Below are 15424 nucleotides of genomic sequence, written 5' to 3'. Positions count from 1 at the left end.
TTTCCCCAAATGCTTTTATAATATAAATGCGTTGCACAGTTAATTGATATACAGGTCAAATCCCATTACAACAAATAGCATGCAACCAAAAGCTCTCTTTTTAATAAAAAAAGATTTTTGAGCCCCAGGCGGTATTTCTCTAATTTTCATACTACAAAAGAAATTGGACCTTAAGTAGTAATGGATTTGACTCATTTTGACACTAAGAATTAAAATGAATGCCCAAAGATTGAATTGGGCAGAGTGGGCAGCGATGGAAGTAGAAAAAAGTAAGAGAAAGAGAGACAAACAATATTGAAATTGCATTTAAAGAAATGAGAAACAGCAGAGTAAAGGGAGGTGCAGCAATTCTCTTAGTCCATTCACTTAAACATTTTTGGTTGTGGTAATAACTATTTTTCTTTATGCAGTCCTTTCTTTCAAAGTACTTTCAAATACATTTCCTCTTTTACGAACTCAGCAACTTCATAAGTTGGGCATGGTTTATGTATTTCTATTTTATAGAAAAGGACCCCGAGACTCAGAAAGGTTAAGTAATTTTCTCAAGGCCACACAGCTAATCCATAACAGTTCTGGGGCTTAGCACCTAGGGCTTAACCCCTGCTCTTTAAACCACACTGCCTTTCTAAGTTATGTGTTCTATGTTTTAGAGGGGTTCCCATCAAAATCACCTGATTTTTTTTCATGACAGGAGAGTAATTTAATTTCCTTTCACATTTTCCATTTATTGTACATCCTAAATGTTCTAACCTATGTCTTGCCATTAGGAAAACATCCTGACTTGTTTCACGAAGACATTCCTCCTAGGTAATCAGTTCTTTAACTTCATTTCTGCATCAGGCTAGGGCTACATGACTGGAAACAAGATGGTTATGACAATAGTTATGACCATAACTCTTTATCTATTTATGAAGTGGCACAATTAAAACAATGAAAACTTTCTGGTCTTGATGGTATTACAGTCTGGTCTGGCCCAAAGGAAGATTTTTGAAGCTAATAAGAATTTTTAAGACACAGCCCATGAAAAAGTGGCTTGTTGGTACCCAGATCATCTACATGAATTCCTCTGTACAATGCTAAGTGGAAATAATATTACCATAAGAACAATACAAGTCAGGTTAGGCTGTAAGAATCAAACCAGTTCTCTGCAGTTCTAATGCAGCTGCCACTTATAGGAAATTCTCGTCAATTTGTAACAAGTAGAATTACAAGAATGGTATGGGACTCAGGTTGTAATACCATAGTATGACTACAAAGCTATTTGCCACTGCAGAGCAGCTGACTTTTTTTTAATAAGATGACTATGGGTTTTTGGTGCTAAGGATGTAAAAGAACCATATCAAAGTCACCAATTTTAATATATAGTCTGCTTTCATGCCTATGAATAAAATGGTCAGAATTGTTTCTTATTGCCCATATGATTCTCACAAAGCTACTCTGCAATGAGGATTCGTTGCTTGGTTCAAAGATTTGATTTTTTTATCTTCATTATCTTTTCTCTGAGTCTTTGCTGTACAGAAAAAAAAGTGTGCTAACAGCTGGATTTTTGCCTTAGAGATATGGCACATGGCCATTTTTCCTAATTATTCTTGTCATTTCACCCATAACACTAGTTGTTTTGATGGGGAGTAGAAAAAATAAAAAAAAATCTTGACGGAATTTCTTTTTACTTTTCCAAGTAGCTTATAGAATGATTGATGCAGTATCCAGAATAATTAAGAAAAATATACTTCTTACAATGTTAATATTAAAAAAAATAGTTTCTCTCTACATCCAAATATGTGACCTGGATATGTGGTGGTGGTAGTGGTGGTGATGATAGTGGTGTATGTATATGCATGTGTATGTTTCAAAAATATGTAGGCCTGCAGATGTTTAAAAAAATCTTTAACTTTTTGGAAACAGTTTATGAAATTATCATTAGCCACACTTACATTTTCAAGTGCCACTCTTTTTCTCTCTTATATACTTTTTCTTTACCTCAGGTTCCCATGCACAGTTAAAAATCATACACAGTTCATTTGTAGAAATCATGGATAAAAATCTGGATAAAAAACATGCATGGTTCATTTGTAGAAATTTACATGCAAAACAAAGGAACAAGAAAGGAAAAACATTTAGTTTAGGTCTTTGTCAAAGTTTCCATAAAACTAAGTTAACCTCCAAACTGACACTAAAATGTATATTTTGATAGAGAAACATGTTAATTTGGGGGGTTGTTTCAGTTCTTAACAGGCAAGATTGAAGTTAATTGCATTACCTACTAAACAAATGGTATTTTGGGTAAAGAGCCTTCTGGACAAGAAATAAATTCTTAGAATGAATGTTTTGACCAGGATCATACGTGCTTTAATGCTATCATTGACTGTTGATTTGTTCCACAACTGTTTCAGGGTTCAAGAAAGGAACCCCAACTATCACTCCATGAATTGTATAGCTCTCAAATACCAACAGCATTTTTCATAGAACTAGAACAAACAATGCTAAAGTTTGTATGGAAACAAAGACTCTGAATAGCCTAAGCAATCTTGAGAAAGAAAAGCAAAGCTGGAAACATTACAATTCCAGACTTCATATTATGTTACAGAGCTGTAGTAATCAAAACTGGATACATAGATCAATAGAACAGAATAGAAAACCCAGAAATAAACCCATAATTATATCATCAATTAAATCTTCAACAAAGCAGGAAGGAATATCCAATGGGAAACAAACATAGTCTTTTCAACAAATGGTGTTGGAAAAACTGGACAGCAACATGCATAAGAAGGAAACTGGACTACTTTCTTACATCATACACACCAAAAAAATTCAAAATGGATGAAAGACCTAAATAAGAGAATTTAAACCATAAAAATCCAGAAGAGAACACAGGTACTAACTTCTTTAACGTCAGCTATAGCAAATTTTTTCTAGATATTTCTCCTGAGGCAGGAGAAACAAAAACAAAAATAAACTATCGGGGAAAAAAACTAAACTATTGGGACTACACTAAAATAAAAAATTCTGCACAGTAAAGGAAACAACAAAATAAAGGGCAATCTGGATCAGAAGATATTTGTAAATGACATATCCAATAAAGTGTTAGTATCCAAAATATATAAAGAACTTACAAAATTCAATACCCCCAAAAACAAATAATTCAATTAAAAAACAGGCAGAAAAATGACAGGAAAATTTCATTAACATTTTAAGGATTCCTAAATGATATGTATTTTAGCAACAGACCTGAATGTCTTATTCCTTACAGTCTTTGTTTAATCATTGGAGGCAAAGCCTCAGAGTGTAGTCCAGATGCTGTCATTAAGTACTAACTTTGAAGGGTAAGAGGAATTTAATGATTGCACATTTAGGTAACTTCTTTAAAATGCATTGGATAGGGGCACCTGAGTGGCTCAGTTGGTTAAGTGACTGCTCTTGATTTTGACTCAGGTCATGATCTCATGGTCTTAAGATCAAGCCCCGCTCTCATAAGTAAGTAAGTAAATAAATAATGCATTGGATAGCATAAAGAAAGTGAATGACACACCCATATTTCTCAATTCTCAGCTAAATGAATACAGTAGTCCCTTCTTCTCCATGAGGGATAAGTTCTAAGATTCCCCTGTGGATGCCTAAAAATGTAGGTGGCACCAAACTCAACATATACTGTTTTTCCTATACATATATATTATAATAAAGTTTAATTTATAAATTAGGTACAGAAAAAGATCAACAATAACTAATAATAAAATAGAACAATTATAATGATGTACCACAATAAAAGTTATGTGAATGTGAAAAAAAAAATGGGTAGAAGACATGAAAAGACATTTCTTTAAAGAGGACATCCAGATGGCCAACAGACCCATGAAAAGATGTTCATCATCACTTAGTATCAGGGAAATACAAATCAAAACTACAATGAGATATCACCTAAAAAAAAAAAAAAGAGAGAGAGAGAGAGAGATCACCTCACACCTGTCAGAATGGCTAAAGTCAACAACACAAGAAACAAGTGTTGGTGAGGATGTGGAGAAAAAGGAACCCCTGTGTACTATTGATGGGAATGCAAACTGATGCAGCCAATGTAAAGAATAGTATGGAGGTTCTTCAAAACGTTAAAAATAGAACTACCTTATGATTCTGCAACTGCACTTCTGGGTATCTACTCAAGGAATAAAAGAAAAAACAACACTAATTTAAAGGAATACATGCACCCCTGTGTTTATTGCAGCATTATATGCAATAGCCAAGATATGACAGCAACCCAGCCCAAGTGTCCATTGACAAATACATAGATAAAGAAGATGTGGTATATATGTATACAATGGAATATTATTCAGCCATAAAAAAGAATGAAGTCTTTCTATTTTCAAGGACATGGATGGAGCTAGAGAGTATAATGCTAAATGAAATAAGTCATTCAGAGAAAGACAAATACTATATGATTTCATTTATATGTGGAATTTAAGAAAGAAAACAAATGATCAAAGGGAAAAAAGAGAGAAACCAAGAAACAAGTGTCTTATTTATAGAGAACAACTGATGGTCACCAGAGTGGTGGTGGGTGAGGGGAATGGGTGAAATCAGTGATGAGGATTAAGGAGTGACTCGACTAGGTGATGTATAGACTTATTGAATCACTATATGGTACACTCAAAGCTAATATAGCACTGTATGTGTACTAACTGGAATTAAAATAAAAACTTTAAAATTCTACAGCTCTGCACAATGAACTACATCCTCACAGATTTGTGGGAAAATAAAACATGTATAGTTGACTTTCTTCTCATATTAATTGAAAAGTGGTTTCTATTAAAACACAATCTGAATTTTGGAAATATTTGTGCATACTGTGTAAACTCCACATACCTACTCATAGTCTCTTAAATAATTGAAGCCATTTTAAATTATAAATATTGTGCCTTTTTTTTAACATATTGCCTTTTTACAAAATTCTTAGTATTGCAGTAGCCACTCTGAAGGAATGTCACAAAATACCAGCAGCAAAGAAAACGTCAATCAAACTCTGATATCAGGTGAACAAGCCGAGGGAACAGAGGATCTCATTAAGACGGTGAGAGCTTTTTCTGCTGTATTTTAAAGGATCTAGCAACTCACCTTTTCATTTGGTGAGGATAACATACTCTACAATGTTCAGCTCATTCTTTCGTAAGGACATTTGCCAATTATTTGTTTGGCTCAGGAATTAGCAAAATAATTGTATTTTTATTTATTAAACACATTTACCATGCATAATAGTCATATACATCTTATATATAAATAGATATATTTAACTTGCAGCATTAAGTAGCCTTTAACACTTAGGTCAGATAATATATGCACAAAAAGAGATACATATGATTTGTGGAGGAATGATATACTTAAAAGATTGGGATCTGGCCTATATATTTTTAGGTGTTTATATTAATACAATAGGAAAAATTTCCAGCCAAATAGAATCACTTCTTTGTTCTTCACATGCCTGATATTTGTCAAACTAACCATGGCCTATTATAAAATGGTATATGGGAGATACTCAAGGCCCAGGCCCCTACAATGAGCTACATTTTCAACAATAAGACAGATCATTGAATCTAAGAGGTTTAATTGAATTAGCCTGGGATTCTAATTCAATCTCCAATCACAGCTGACTGATATCACTTTGAACAAATCAGTTAATCTCTCTGTATCTCAGTTTTTCATCTGGCAATTGAAAATATTAATACTTACCCTGCTAGTATGCTTCCTGTAAGAATTAAGTAGGATGTATGTGAAGTCTCATAGAAGAAATATGAAACTGTGTAAATGAAAGATCATTGATCTTCATGCATGGCTTCAATCAGGTTAACATCCTGCCTTGCCTTTTATCCTCCCTCTACCTTCACACCTGACATCAGTAAGTAATCAAGAGGGGTAAATAGGTTTTGCACAAATATAGTTATTTGTATAAATCAGTTGGAATCAACTGTCCAAGCCATGAGAGACCTACACTCCTGTAGTCTTTAAAAGACTATAGCCTCTAAGGGCAAATAATATATCTCAAAGCTTATTTAGAAGTTACATGAGCAAGAGATATCTTTCAGAATAAGGAAAGGGATATAAATTTTTCTAAGAGTCCGAGATTAAGGGCAGAATAAAATTTGGTTGCTAGTTAATGGATTTTTCAATAGTATGTTAAATATTCAGAATAAAAATAAGAACTATAGTTATTCTCTTTCTTTGCATTTAGGTAATGAATAAGCATTATTATACATTTTCTCATTTGATGTAGTAGTATTTCAAAGCAATAAAAAACAAGAGATTTGTACCATGTTAAAATACTCTCAGATTAATAAATTCAGACTTGAAATCCCTGAAAGAAAAATACAGGGATTTTTTTGTGATTTTAATATGGTATTTAAAAAGTTTTGCTGTATGTAATACTTTGTTACAGATAAGAGTAAAATGAGAAATGATCTTTAAAACATCATCAAATTGGCTATATAAATATCAAATGCTACAATCCTACTATCAAGCATGAGGTTTAAATTACTTCTTGTTATAAGGCTGCCCCATTTTAAGGACCATGTTAGCCTTTTCCCCCCAATGTTCAGTTGAAAGGAGTTTTATTTTCTGTAGTGAGTGAAAAATCATTTTCTGAAAATGACCTTCCATAAAAGTTAAGTCTTGATTGAAATCTATGGTAAAGAAGGCATATCTCTCCACGGTGGTAGCTCACAATCCTTATCTCTGTATGATCTTTCTGTTACATAGGCCAAAGTGTTTGTAAGTAACTTATCTACAGTATGTGAGAAGGTTTGGACTTTGGGACTCCATCAGACGTTCTTGTTAATGCTCATAATTGGAAGATGGCTTCTACCCATTGGAGGCGGGATCACTCGAGACCAACTCTCTCAACTTCTCCTTATGTTTGTGGGGACAGCTGCTGATATATTGGAATTCACAAGTGAGACCCTGGAAGAACAAAGTGTGAGGTAAGCAGGCCTGCAAGATCAGGGTTCCCACACTTGTCTATTTGTTCTATTATTTATATTCTGCACAAATAAGGATTTTCAGTCTATTATACTTCCAAAAATAGAAGCATAGTTTCCTAATGTTCAGAGACATATTAGTTACTATCCTAGTATCTATCTATCTATTATCTATCTATCTATCTATCTATCTATCTAATCTATCATCTATCATCTATCATCTATCATCTATCTATCATTTTCATCTGAACTTCATGCTAGAGAAAAGGGCAAATAATATTTCCTTTGGGTGAGGACAGAACAGCTCTACACTTCTGCATGGCCCCAAGTTAGGTGAGGCCATGGTTATAAGAAAACCTTCAGGAGGTGGAATGATCATCCATAGCTCCTCTTTCATATTCTCAAGTAGCCAATCATAAAATTTTCTTCTAGCACACGGCATAGCTACAATTCCAGGAAAGCACCTAGAAAAGACATAGAGAAATTTCTCTTCTACCCATTTGGAAATTTATATTCCCTGGTGTGAATGGAGAATGGAGCAGATTAGGTTTATTTTACTAAATTTTATTTTTAGTCAGTTTTGTTCAAAGTGCCTAAAGGCCTTCTGGTGTAGATGCCTATAAATTAAAACTTATTGAGTTGGTACTTTTATTTTTGCCACAAGCAAATAAACTCAGAATCCATGATCACATCTGTTTATGGAACCACTTTCTTACCTTTAGGGATTTAAGTCTCAGTGCCTGAATGTACTTTCAGCTTGGGTTGTTTTGCACTATGCTATAAAAATAAATTGCAATGAAGCTAGCTTTTAATGCTACAGTTTACTTTATGCTGTGTTTCTCAAATAACGAAACATAAAGCTGAGCAAAATACACTAACTTACTGAGTAAACGTAATATTCCAATTATAGCACAAAGAATATCTATAACCAGAGGTTACCCTTACATCATCATTTCCTGTTTCATTTATACTAATTTTTCTTATACTTTATTAAGTAGACAGAATTTTAAAAAGAATCCAATTTAAGTTGATCCATTGTCCAAAATATTGGTATTAAATTTGTAACTTTAATACCTTATATTTGGTCAGTGCTGTACATTATATAACAAATTTTCAAATACTTTCTTTTAATACAAGAAAAACATGAAGAAATCATGATCAAGCACATAAAAACAATAAACTATAGGCACAACGGGCACAACGACAGGGACATAAAAATATAAATATGACTAGCTATACCTATAGAAATAAACACATAGATGCTAAATATCTAGGGAGATGGGGGGAATTAGGGTAGGAAATAGAGTATTCAGGAGGGATATGTTTCATGGGGCTGCTAATAAAAATGTGAGAAATGCCAAACCCAGCTATCTTAATGGTCTCTATATTAGGTCCATCCACAAATGACACCAAGCTCATTTTATAGATCAGTGTTTGCCAATAGATGTTAAATGTTCAATAAGTTAGGCATTAAAATTTTAATGTCCCAGAAAAAAATTGAAAATCATGAGGTATTCATTCATTCAGCAACTGTAGATTGATTATCTAGTATGTACCAGGCAGTGAGTTAGGTGGAGATTGGGGAGCAAATGGTAAGTGGTGAGAGAAAATCTGGACACATCATATTCTCCTAACCCAGGTGATTTCAATTCAGCAATTTCTTCTGCCACCTACAAATTAATTGAATGTTTCAAAAATCTTTTTGTTTCTCATTTTATACTTGTATTATGTCCTTTGAAGGAATCAAATAAAATATACTATGGTTATCATTTGCTTGTTTATTTATTTTCCTTTTTAAAATTTTTATTTAAATTCAATTTGCCAACATATAGTATTACACCCAAAGCTCATCACATCATGTACCCTCCTTAGTGCCCCCTCACCCAGTTACCCCATCCCCACACCAGTCTCTTGTGGTTTGTCTTCCTCTCTAATTTTTCCCCACTCCTTTCCTTTATGGTCCCCTTCACTATTTCTTATCATTTTAACATTTATTTTTCAGGCTTCATGGTCTCAGACTGGTCATTTTATTTTTAATATAACTGCATTGTATCAGTGTTTAGTCTACACTCCTGCATGTCTCTATCACTACTCAGTTTCCAAAGTCAAGGCCCAGAAAGAACCTAGAATTTTTTTCTCCTTAAAACCCACCTTCACTTTTGATTTTGTCACTGGTCTCATCTATACTGCAAGAATTGACACTGCAAATGTCTGTCTCCTCAAAGGAGAGATTTAAACCCTCCCACTGTGGCAAAGCTTTCCCCTTTGGACTCAAAAAAGACAGTCATGAAAAATAAATGTAATGTACTCATAAAAGATGTTCACTTGTGATAGCAAAGGAGGCTACTTCATTATAACCCATTTAGCGTTACCTATTTTTACAATATTTTATTTTCTATTTTATTTTATTCCGTAATTTGGCCCGACAGATTTAGGAGAAAACCTTCAATAATGTGTACGCTGCAATGATGTCTACCTCTCTTTCCTGCATCCTGGCTAAATACTGCAAATCTATTTTTTTTAAACTTAAATCAATTTCTTTCCATATGCCCACTTTAGGTTCATTTTGCTCATTCTTGTGGTTGTGACTAATTTACATGGACTTGTGAGATAATGCAAATTTTTCTTAAGAGCTTGACTTTACACACCCTAGAATTCACTATTCTAATTCTACGGTTCAATGACATTTAGTAACTGTATGTGCAGCCATCATGAGAATCTAGATTCCTTGTGGCTGTTTGGAGTCAATTCTCACTCTCCCATGACAAACCCTAAGCAACCCCGGATATGCTTTCTTTCTGTACAGTCTCCTTTTCCAGAAATTTCATGTCAATGGTATCATGAAATATGTAGCATTTCGCTTTTCATTTAGCATGTTTCTAGGGTTCATTCACGCTGCTGTATGTATTGATGGTTAGGTCCCTTTTAATTGCTGAATAGTTTTCCATGCATATACCACATTTTATTTTTTCATTCAGTAGTTGATATACATGTGTATTTCTTCTTGTTATTAAGAATGATGTTATAAACATGCACTATAATCCTTTGAACAGGTCTGTTTCCATTTCTCTTGGGTCTATACCTAGGAGTAGAATGACCGGGTTTATGTTAAGTACATATTTAACTTTTTAAGAAACTGCCAAACTGTTTTTTAAAGTGGCTGTACCTTTCTACATTTCATTTCTTCACATCCTCACCATTTCTTTCGAGTACTTTGAATTTGACCATTCTGTTGGGTTTTTGGGGTATCATATCGTAGTTTTAATTTCTGTTTCCCTAATGACTAGATGAGCATCTTTCCATGTGCTAATTAGCTAATCCTTTGTGTTCCTTCAGTGAAGTCTATTCAAATTGTGTCCATTTTTTTTTTTGGTTGGATTGAATTTTTGGTGTTGAATTATAAGAGTTCTTTATATTCTAAATACAAGTCCTTCATTAGATACATAAATGTAAATGTATTTTCCCCACTATACAACTTGCTCTTCATTTAAAGACTATTTTTTAAATTTTTTATTTAAATTCAGTTTAATTCACCTTTACTGCATTATTAGTTTCAGAGGTAGAATTTAGTGATTCATCAGTTGCATACAACACCCAGTGCTCACTACATCAAGTGCCCTTCTTAATGCCTATCACTCAATTACCTCATCTTCCCATCCACCTCACCCTCCGCAACTTCAGTTTTTTTCCTATAGTTAAGAGCATCTTATGGTTTTCCTCTCTGTATGTTTTAAAAAAAGAATATTTTTTTTAAAAAAATTGATAAAGTTCCATGTATTAGTTTTTTTTTAAGTAGTATATTTTGGGTGTCATATCTAAGAAATATTTTCCTCAACAAAATTAGAAATATTTCCCTTTATAATATTCTGACTTGACTCTTGTGTAGTGTGATATAAGGATCTAAATTTGTGTTTTGTTTTATTTTGTTTTGTTTTTGGCATTGTCTCAGCACAGTTTTTGTTCTAACTAAGACCAATGGTCTCTGTAATTTGTTGAAAAGACTATCCTTTCCCTATTAAATTGCCTTGATATCTTTGTTGACCACATATGTAAGGGTCTTTATAGACTTTCTATTGTATTCCATTGCTATATATATCTATCCTTATGCCAGTACCAGACTATTGTGATTACGGGAATTTAATGGTAAGTCTGAAACTATATTATTATAAGCCTTCTAATATTGTTCTTTAAAAAAAATTTTTGGCTATTCTAGGTCTCTATATTTCCATTTAAGTTTTATGATCAGCTTGTCAAATTCTACAAAATAATCCTGCTGGAATCTTGATAAGGATTGTATTAAATCTAAGCATCAACTTGTGAAGAAATGACATCTTAATTTTAAATCTTTTAATGTGTGAAGATGAATTATCTCATCATTTATTCAGATATTCTTTAATTTCTCTCAGCAATGTTTTGTAATTTTCAATATATGGGTCTTGTGCTGCTTTTCCTAACCTTATTTTTAAGTATTTGATTCTATTTGATAGAATTATTTTCTTAATATCATTTTATGTTTTTTATTACTACTACATAGAAATACAATTGATTTTTGTATGATGATCTTATATCCAGCAATCATGCAAGTTTATTAGTTTTCTAGATTCCTTAGGATTTTCTACTTATAGGATAATGCCATTTGTAAGTAAGATAGTTTTCATTCTTTTTAATCTGTATGACTTTAATTTCTTTTTCTTACCTTATTAGACTGGTTAGGATTTCTAGTACAATGTAAATAGAAGTATAAGAGTGGGCATTTAGATCTCAAAGGGTAGCATTCTGCCTTTCACTATTAAGGATGGTGTTATGTATAGGTTTTGCAGATATACTTTGTAGATGCCCTTGATCAGTTGGAGGAAATTCTTATTTCTAGGTTATTGACTTTCTTTCTTTCTTTCTTTCTTTCTTTCTTTCTTTCTTTCTTTCTTTCTTTCTTTCTTTTTTCTTTCTTCTTCTTCTTCTTCTTCTTCTTCTTCTTCTTCTTCTTCTTCTTCTTCTTCTTCTTCTTCTTCTTCTTCTTCTTCTTCTTCTTCTTCTTCTTCTTCTTCTTCTTCTTCTTCTTCTTCTTCTTCCTTCCTTCCTTCCTTGCTTTTCTTTCTTTTCTTTTCTTTTCTTTTCTTTCTTTTCTTTCCTTTTCTTTTCTTTTCTTTCTTTTCTTTTCTTTCTTTTCTTTTCTTTCTTTCTTTCTTTCTTTCTTTCTTTCTTCTTTCTTTCTTTCTTTCTTTCTTTCTTTCTTTCTTTCTTTTCTTTCGTCATTGAATTTTGTTCAATGTTTTTCTATTTTTATCAAGATTATTATGTGGTGGTTGTCTTTCATTCTATGAATATGGTATATTACATTAACTAGTTTTCAGATGCTAAACCAACCTTGAATTCCTGGGATAAATCTTATTTGATTATAGCGTATAATGGTTTCAATGCATTACTGATATGGGTTTGCTAACATTTTGTTGTTAATTTTTACATCTACACTCATGAGCATATTAATTTATAGTAATATTTTCTAATGATCTCTTTTTCTGGCTTTAATATTAGGATAATGCTGGATTCAGTGAATACCTCAGGAAGCATCCCTTCTTTCTTTATTTTCCAAAAGACTTTGTAAAGGTGTGGTATTATTTTTTCTTTCAATGTTTTATAGAATTTACCTATCAAGCCATCTGGGCCCAGGCTTTTCTTTTGGAAAGATATTTTATTACTAATTCAACATAAGTATTTCTTTATAAGACTATTCAGTTATTCTATTTCTTCTGAATTAGCTTTGATCACATTTTTCTTTTTTTATTTCTAGGAATTTTTCCATTTCAAATAAATTATCTAGTTTTTATATAAAGTTTTTAATATTAGTTTTTATATTATTCCTTTAAACTTGTGTCAGTTTCTACAGGGTCACTTATTATCCCCCCTTTTATATTCGGAGTTTGTCATTTGTGTCTTCTTTATTTTGTTTTGTTTAGATTTATCAGTATTGTGATCTTCTAAAATAACTGACTTGGCTTCATTGATTTTTTCCCATTGTTATTCTGTTCTCCGTTTCATTGATTTGTGCTCTGATGTCTAATTTTTCCTCCCTTCTGCTTGCTTCAGATTTAATTTGCTCTTTTTTTTTCCTACTTTCTCAAGATGAAAGCTTAGATTATTGATTTGAGATCTTTCTGCTTTTTGACATGCCATTAAAGCTATAGATTTCCCTCTAATCATTGATTTATCTGTGTCCCATATGCTTTACTTTGTTATTTTTTTGTTTAATAAAGTTCAGAATATTTTCCAGTATCTCTTGTGATTTATCCTTTCACCTATGGATTATTTAGAAGTAACCTATTTAGGGATCCCTGGGTGGCGCAGCGGTTTGGCGCCTGCCTTTGGCCCAGGGCGCGATCCTGGAGACCCAGGATGGAATCCCACGTCGGGCTCCCGGTGCATGGAGCCTGCTTCTCCCTCTGCCTATGTCTCTGCCTCTCTCTCTCTCTCTCTCTCTCTCTGTGACTATCATAAATAAATAAAAAAAATTAAAAAAAAAAGAAGTAACCTATTTAATTTCCATATGGAGATTGCTCATATTTCTTTCTGTTGTTTTCTATTTTAATACTGTTGCAGTCTTTAAATTATTTTAATCCTTTTAAATATATTGAGACTTATCTTATTGCCTAGCATATGGCCTACCTTGGAGAATGTGCTATATATGCTTGAAAAGAATGTGTATTTATCTGTTGTTTGGTTGAGCATTCTGTAAATGTCCACTGTGTCATGTTGGTTATTAGGTTATTTAATTCTTCTGTGTTCTTACTGATTTTTTGTCTAGTTGTTCTACCAATTATTGAGAGTTGGGCATTGAAATCTCCAACTCTAATTGTTGAATTGTCTATTTCCTTTTTCAATACTGTCAGTTTTTGCTTCAAGTATTTTGAGGCTTTGTTTTTAGATGTGTATACATTCATCTTTTTAAACATCTTCCTGATGTAATAACTATTTTTCATCATGAAATGTCATTCTTTTTCTCTAGTAATATGTCTTGTCTGAAAGTCTATTTTGTTTCTTATGAACTTAGGTACCCCTCTCTTATAATACTGTTGGCATGGGATATTTTTTCCACCCTTGTACTTTCAAACTTTGTATTTTTGCATATAAACTGTGTCCTCATAGACTACATATAGTTGGATTTGCATCTTTTTCCCTAGTCAAACTTTGTCTTTTAATTGGAGCATATATTAGTTTCCTGGGGCTGCCATAATGAAATACCACAAACTGAAAGTCTTAAAACAACAGAAGTTTATTTTCTCACAGTCCTCAAGGTTGAAAGTCCAAATCAATGTCAGCAGGGTTGGTTTCTACTGGAGGTTCTGAAGAAGAAACTGTTTGGTGCCTCTTTCCTGGACTCTGGTGGTTGCTGGCAATTTTTAGTGTGCCTTGGCTTATAAGCACATCACTCCAATCCATGCCTCTGTCTTCACATGGCATTCTCCCCAGTGTTTCTGTTAGGGTTTCCACATTTTCCACTTCTTACAGGGACACCAGTCTTTGGATTAGGACTCAAATTAATCTAATATGACCTCATATTAATTTATTTATATCTGCAAAGGCTATTTCCAAATAAGATTATATTCTGAAGTCTAAGCAGACATCACTCAACCTATTACAGTATATTTATTCCATTCATATACAATGTAATAATTGATTTGGTTGGATTTCTTTTTATCTGCCATTTTGCTATTTGTGTTTTTCTAAGCCTTAGTCTTTTTTATTCCTCATTTACTGCTTTAAAAATATTTTTAGGGGATCCCTGGGTGGCTCAGTGGTTTAGTGCCTACCTTTGGCCCAGGGTGTGATCCTGGAGTCCCAGATTGGAGTCCCACGTCAGGCTCCCTGCATGGAGCCTGCTTCTCCCTCTGCCTGTGTCTCTGTCTCTCTGTCTCTCTCATGAATAAATAAAATCTTTAAAAAAATAAAAAAATAAAAATATTTTTAATAAATAATTTTAATTGATTTTTGTATTATTTTATTGATGGTTACTATAGGGATTACAATAAGTATTCTAAATCTACATATGCTATTCTAAGTTGATAGCTCCATTTCTTCCCCCTCTTTTTTGCCATTGTCATTATATTACATCTTTATATGTTATAACTAAACAATACAGTTTTATAATTATTGTTTCCTAGCCTTTAAGTTTTAAAGAAATTAAGAGAAAAAATATGGCTGCATATTTATGTGTTCTCTTATATTTGCCCACAATTGGAAGAGCCTCTTTATTCCTTCTTGTGAATTTGAGTTACTGTCTGATATCATTTCTTTTCAGCCTGAGAGATTTCTCTTATATCTTCTAAGGCAAATCTGCTACCAGCGAATTCTCCTAGTATTTGTCTAGAAAAGTATTTATTTTGCCGTCATGTTTCAAAAAAAGTTCTGTTGGATAGAGAATTCATGGTTGTCAATTTTTACATCAGCATTTTACATATATCATTCCACTGTCT

The 15424-nt window shown here is 32.8% G+C and overlaps 1 protein-coding gene across 1 annotated transcript in view; it reads left to right on the top strand.

Moving 5' to 3' along the window:
- TMEM26 (transmembrane protein 26) overlaps positions 1–15424 on the top strand; it is a 47979-nt gene that overhangs the window by 18002 nt on the left and 14553 nt on the right. Inside the window, exons 3-4 of the mRNA XM_072823210.1 lie at positions 4946–5059; positions 6739–6959. Coding sequence (XP_072679311.1) covers positions 4946–5059; positions 6739–6959 — 335 coding nt within the window. The remainder of the gene's footprint in view (positions 1–4945; positions 5060–6738; positions 6960–15424) is intronic.

This window comes from Canis lupus, chromosome 4, assembly GCF_048164855.1.
Source record: "Canis lupus baileyi chromosome 4, mCanLup2.hap1, whole genome shotgun sequence".
Taxonomy (NCBI): Eukaryota; Metazoa; Chordata; class Mammalia; order Carnivora; family Canidae; genus Canis; species Canis lupus.
The sequence above is the reverse complement of the archived record's forward strand: the minus strand, read 5'-3'. Positions and strand labels throughout refer to the sequence as shown.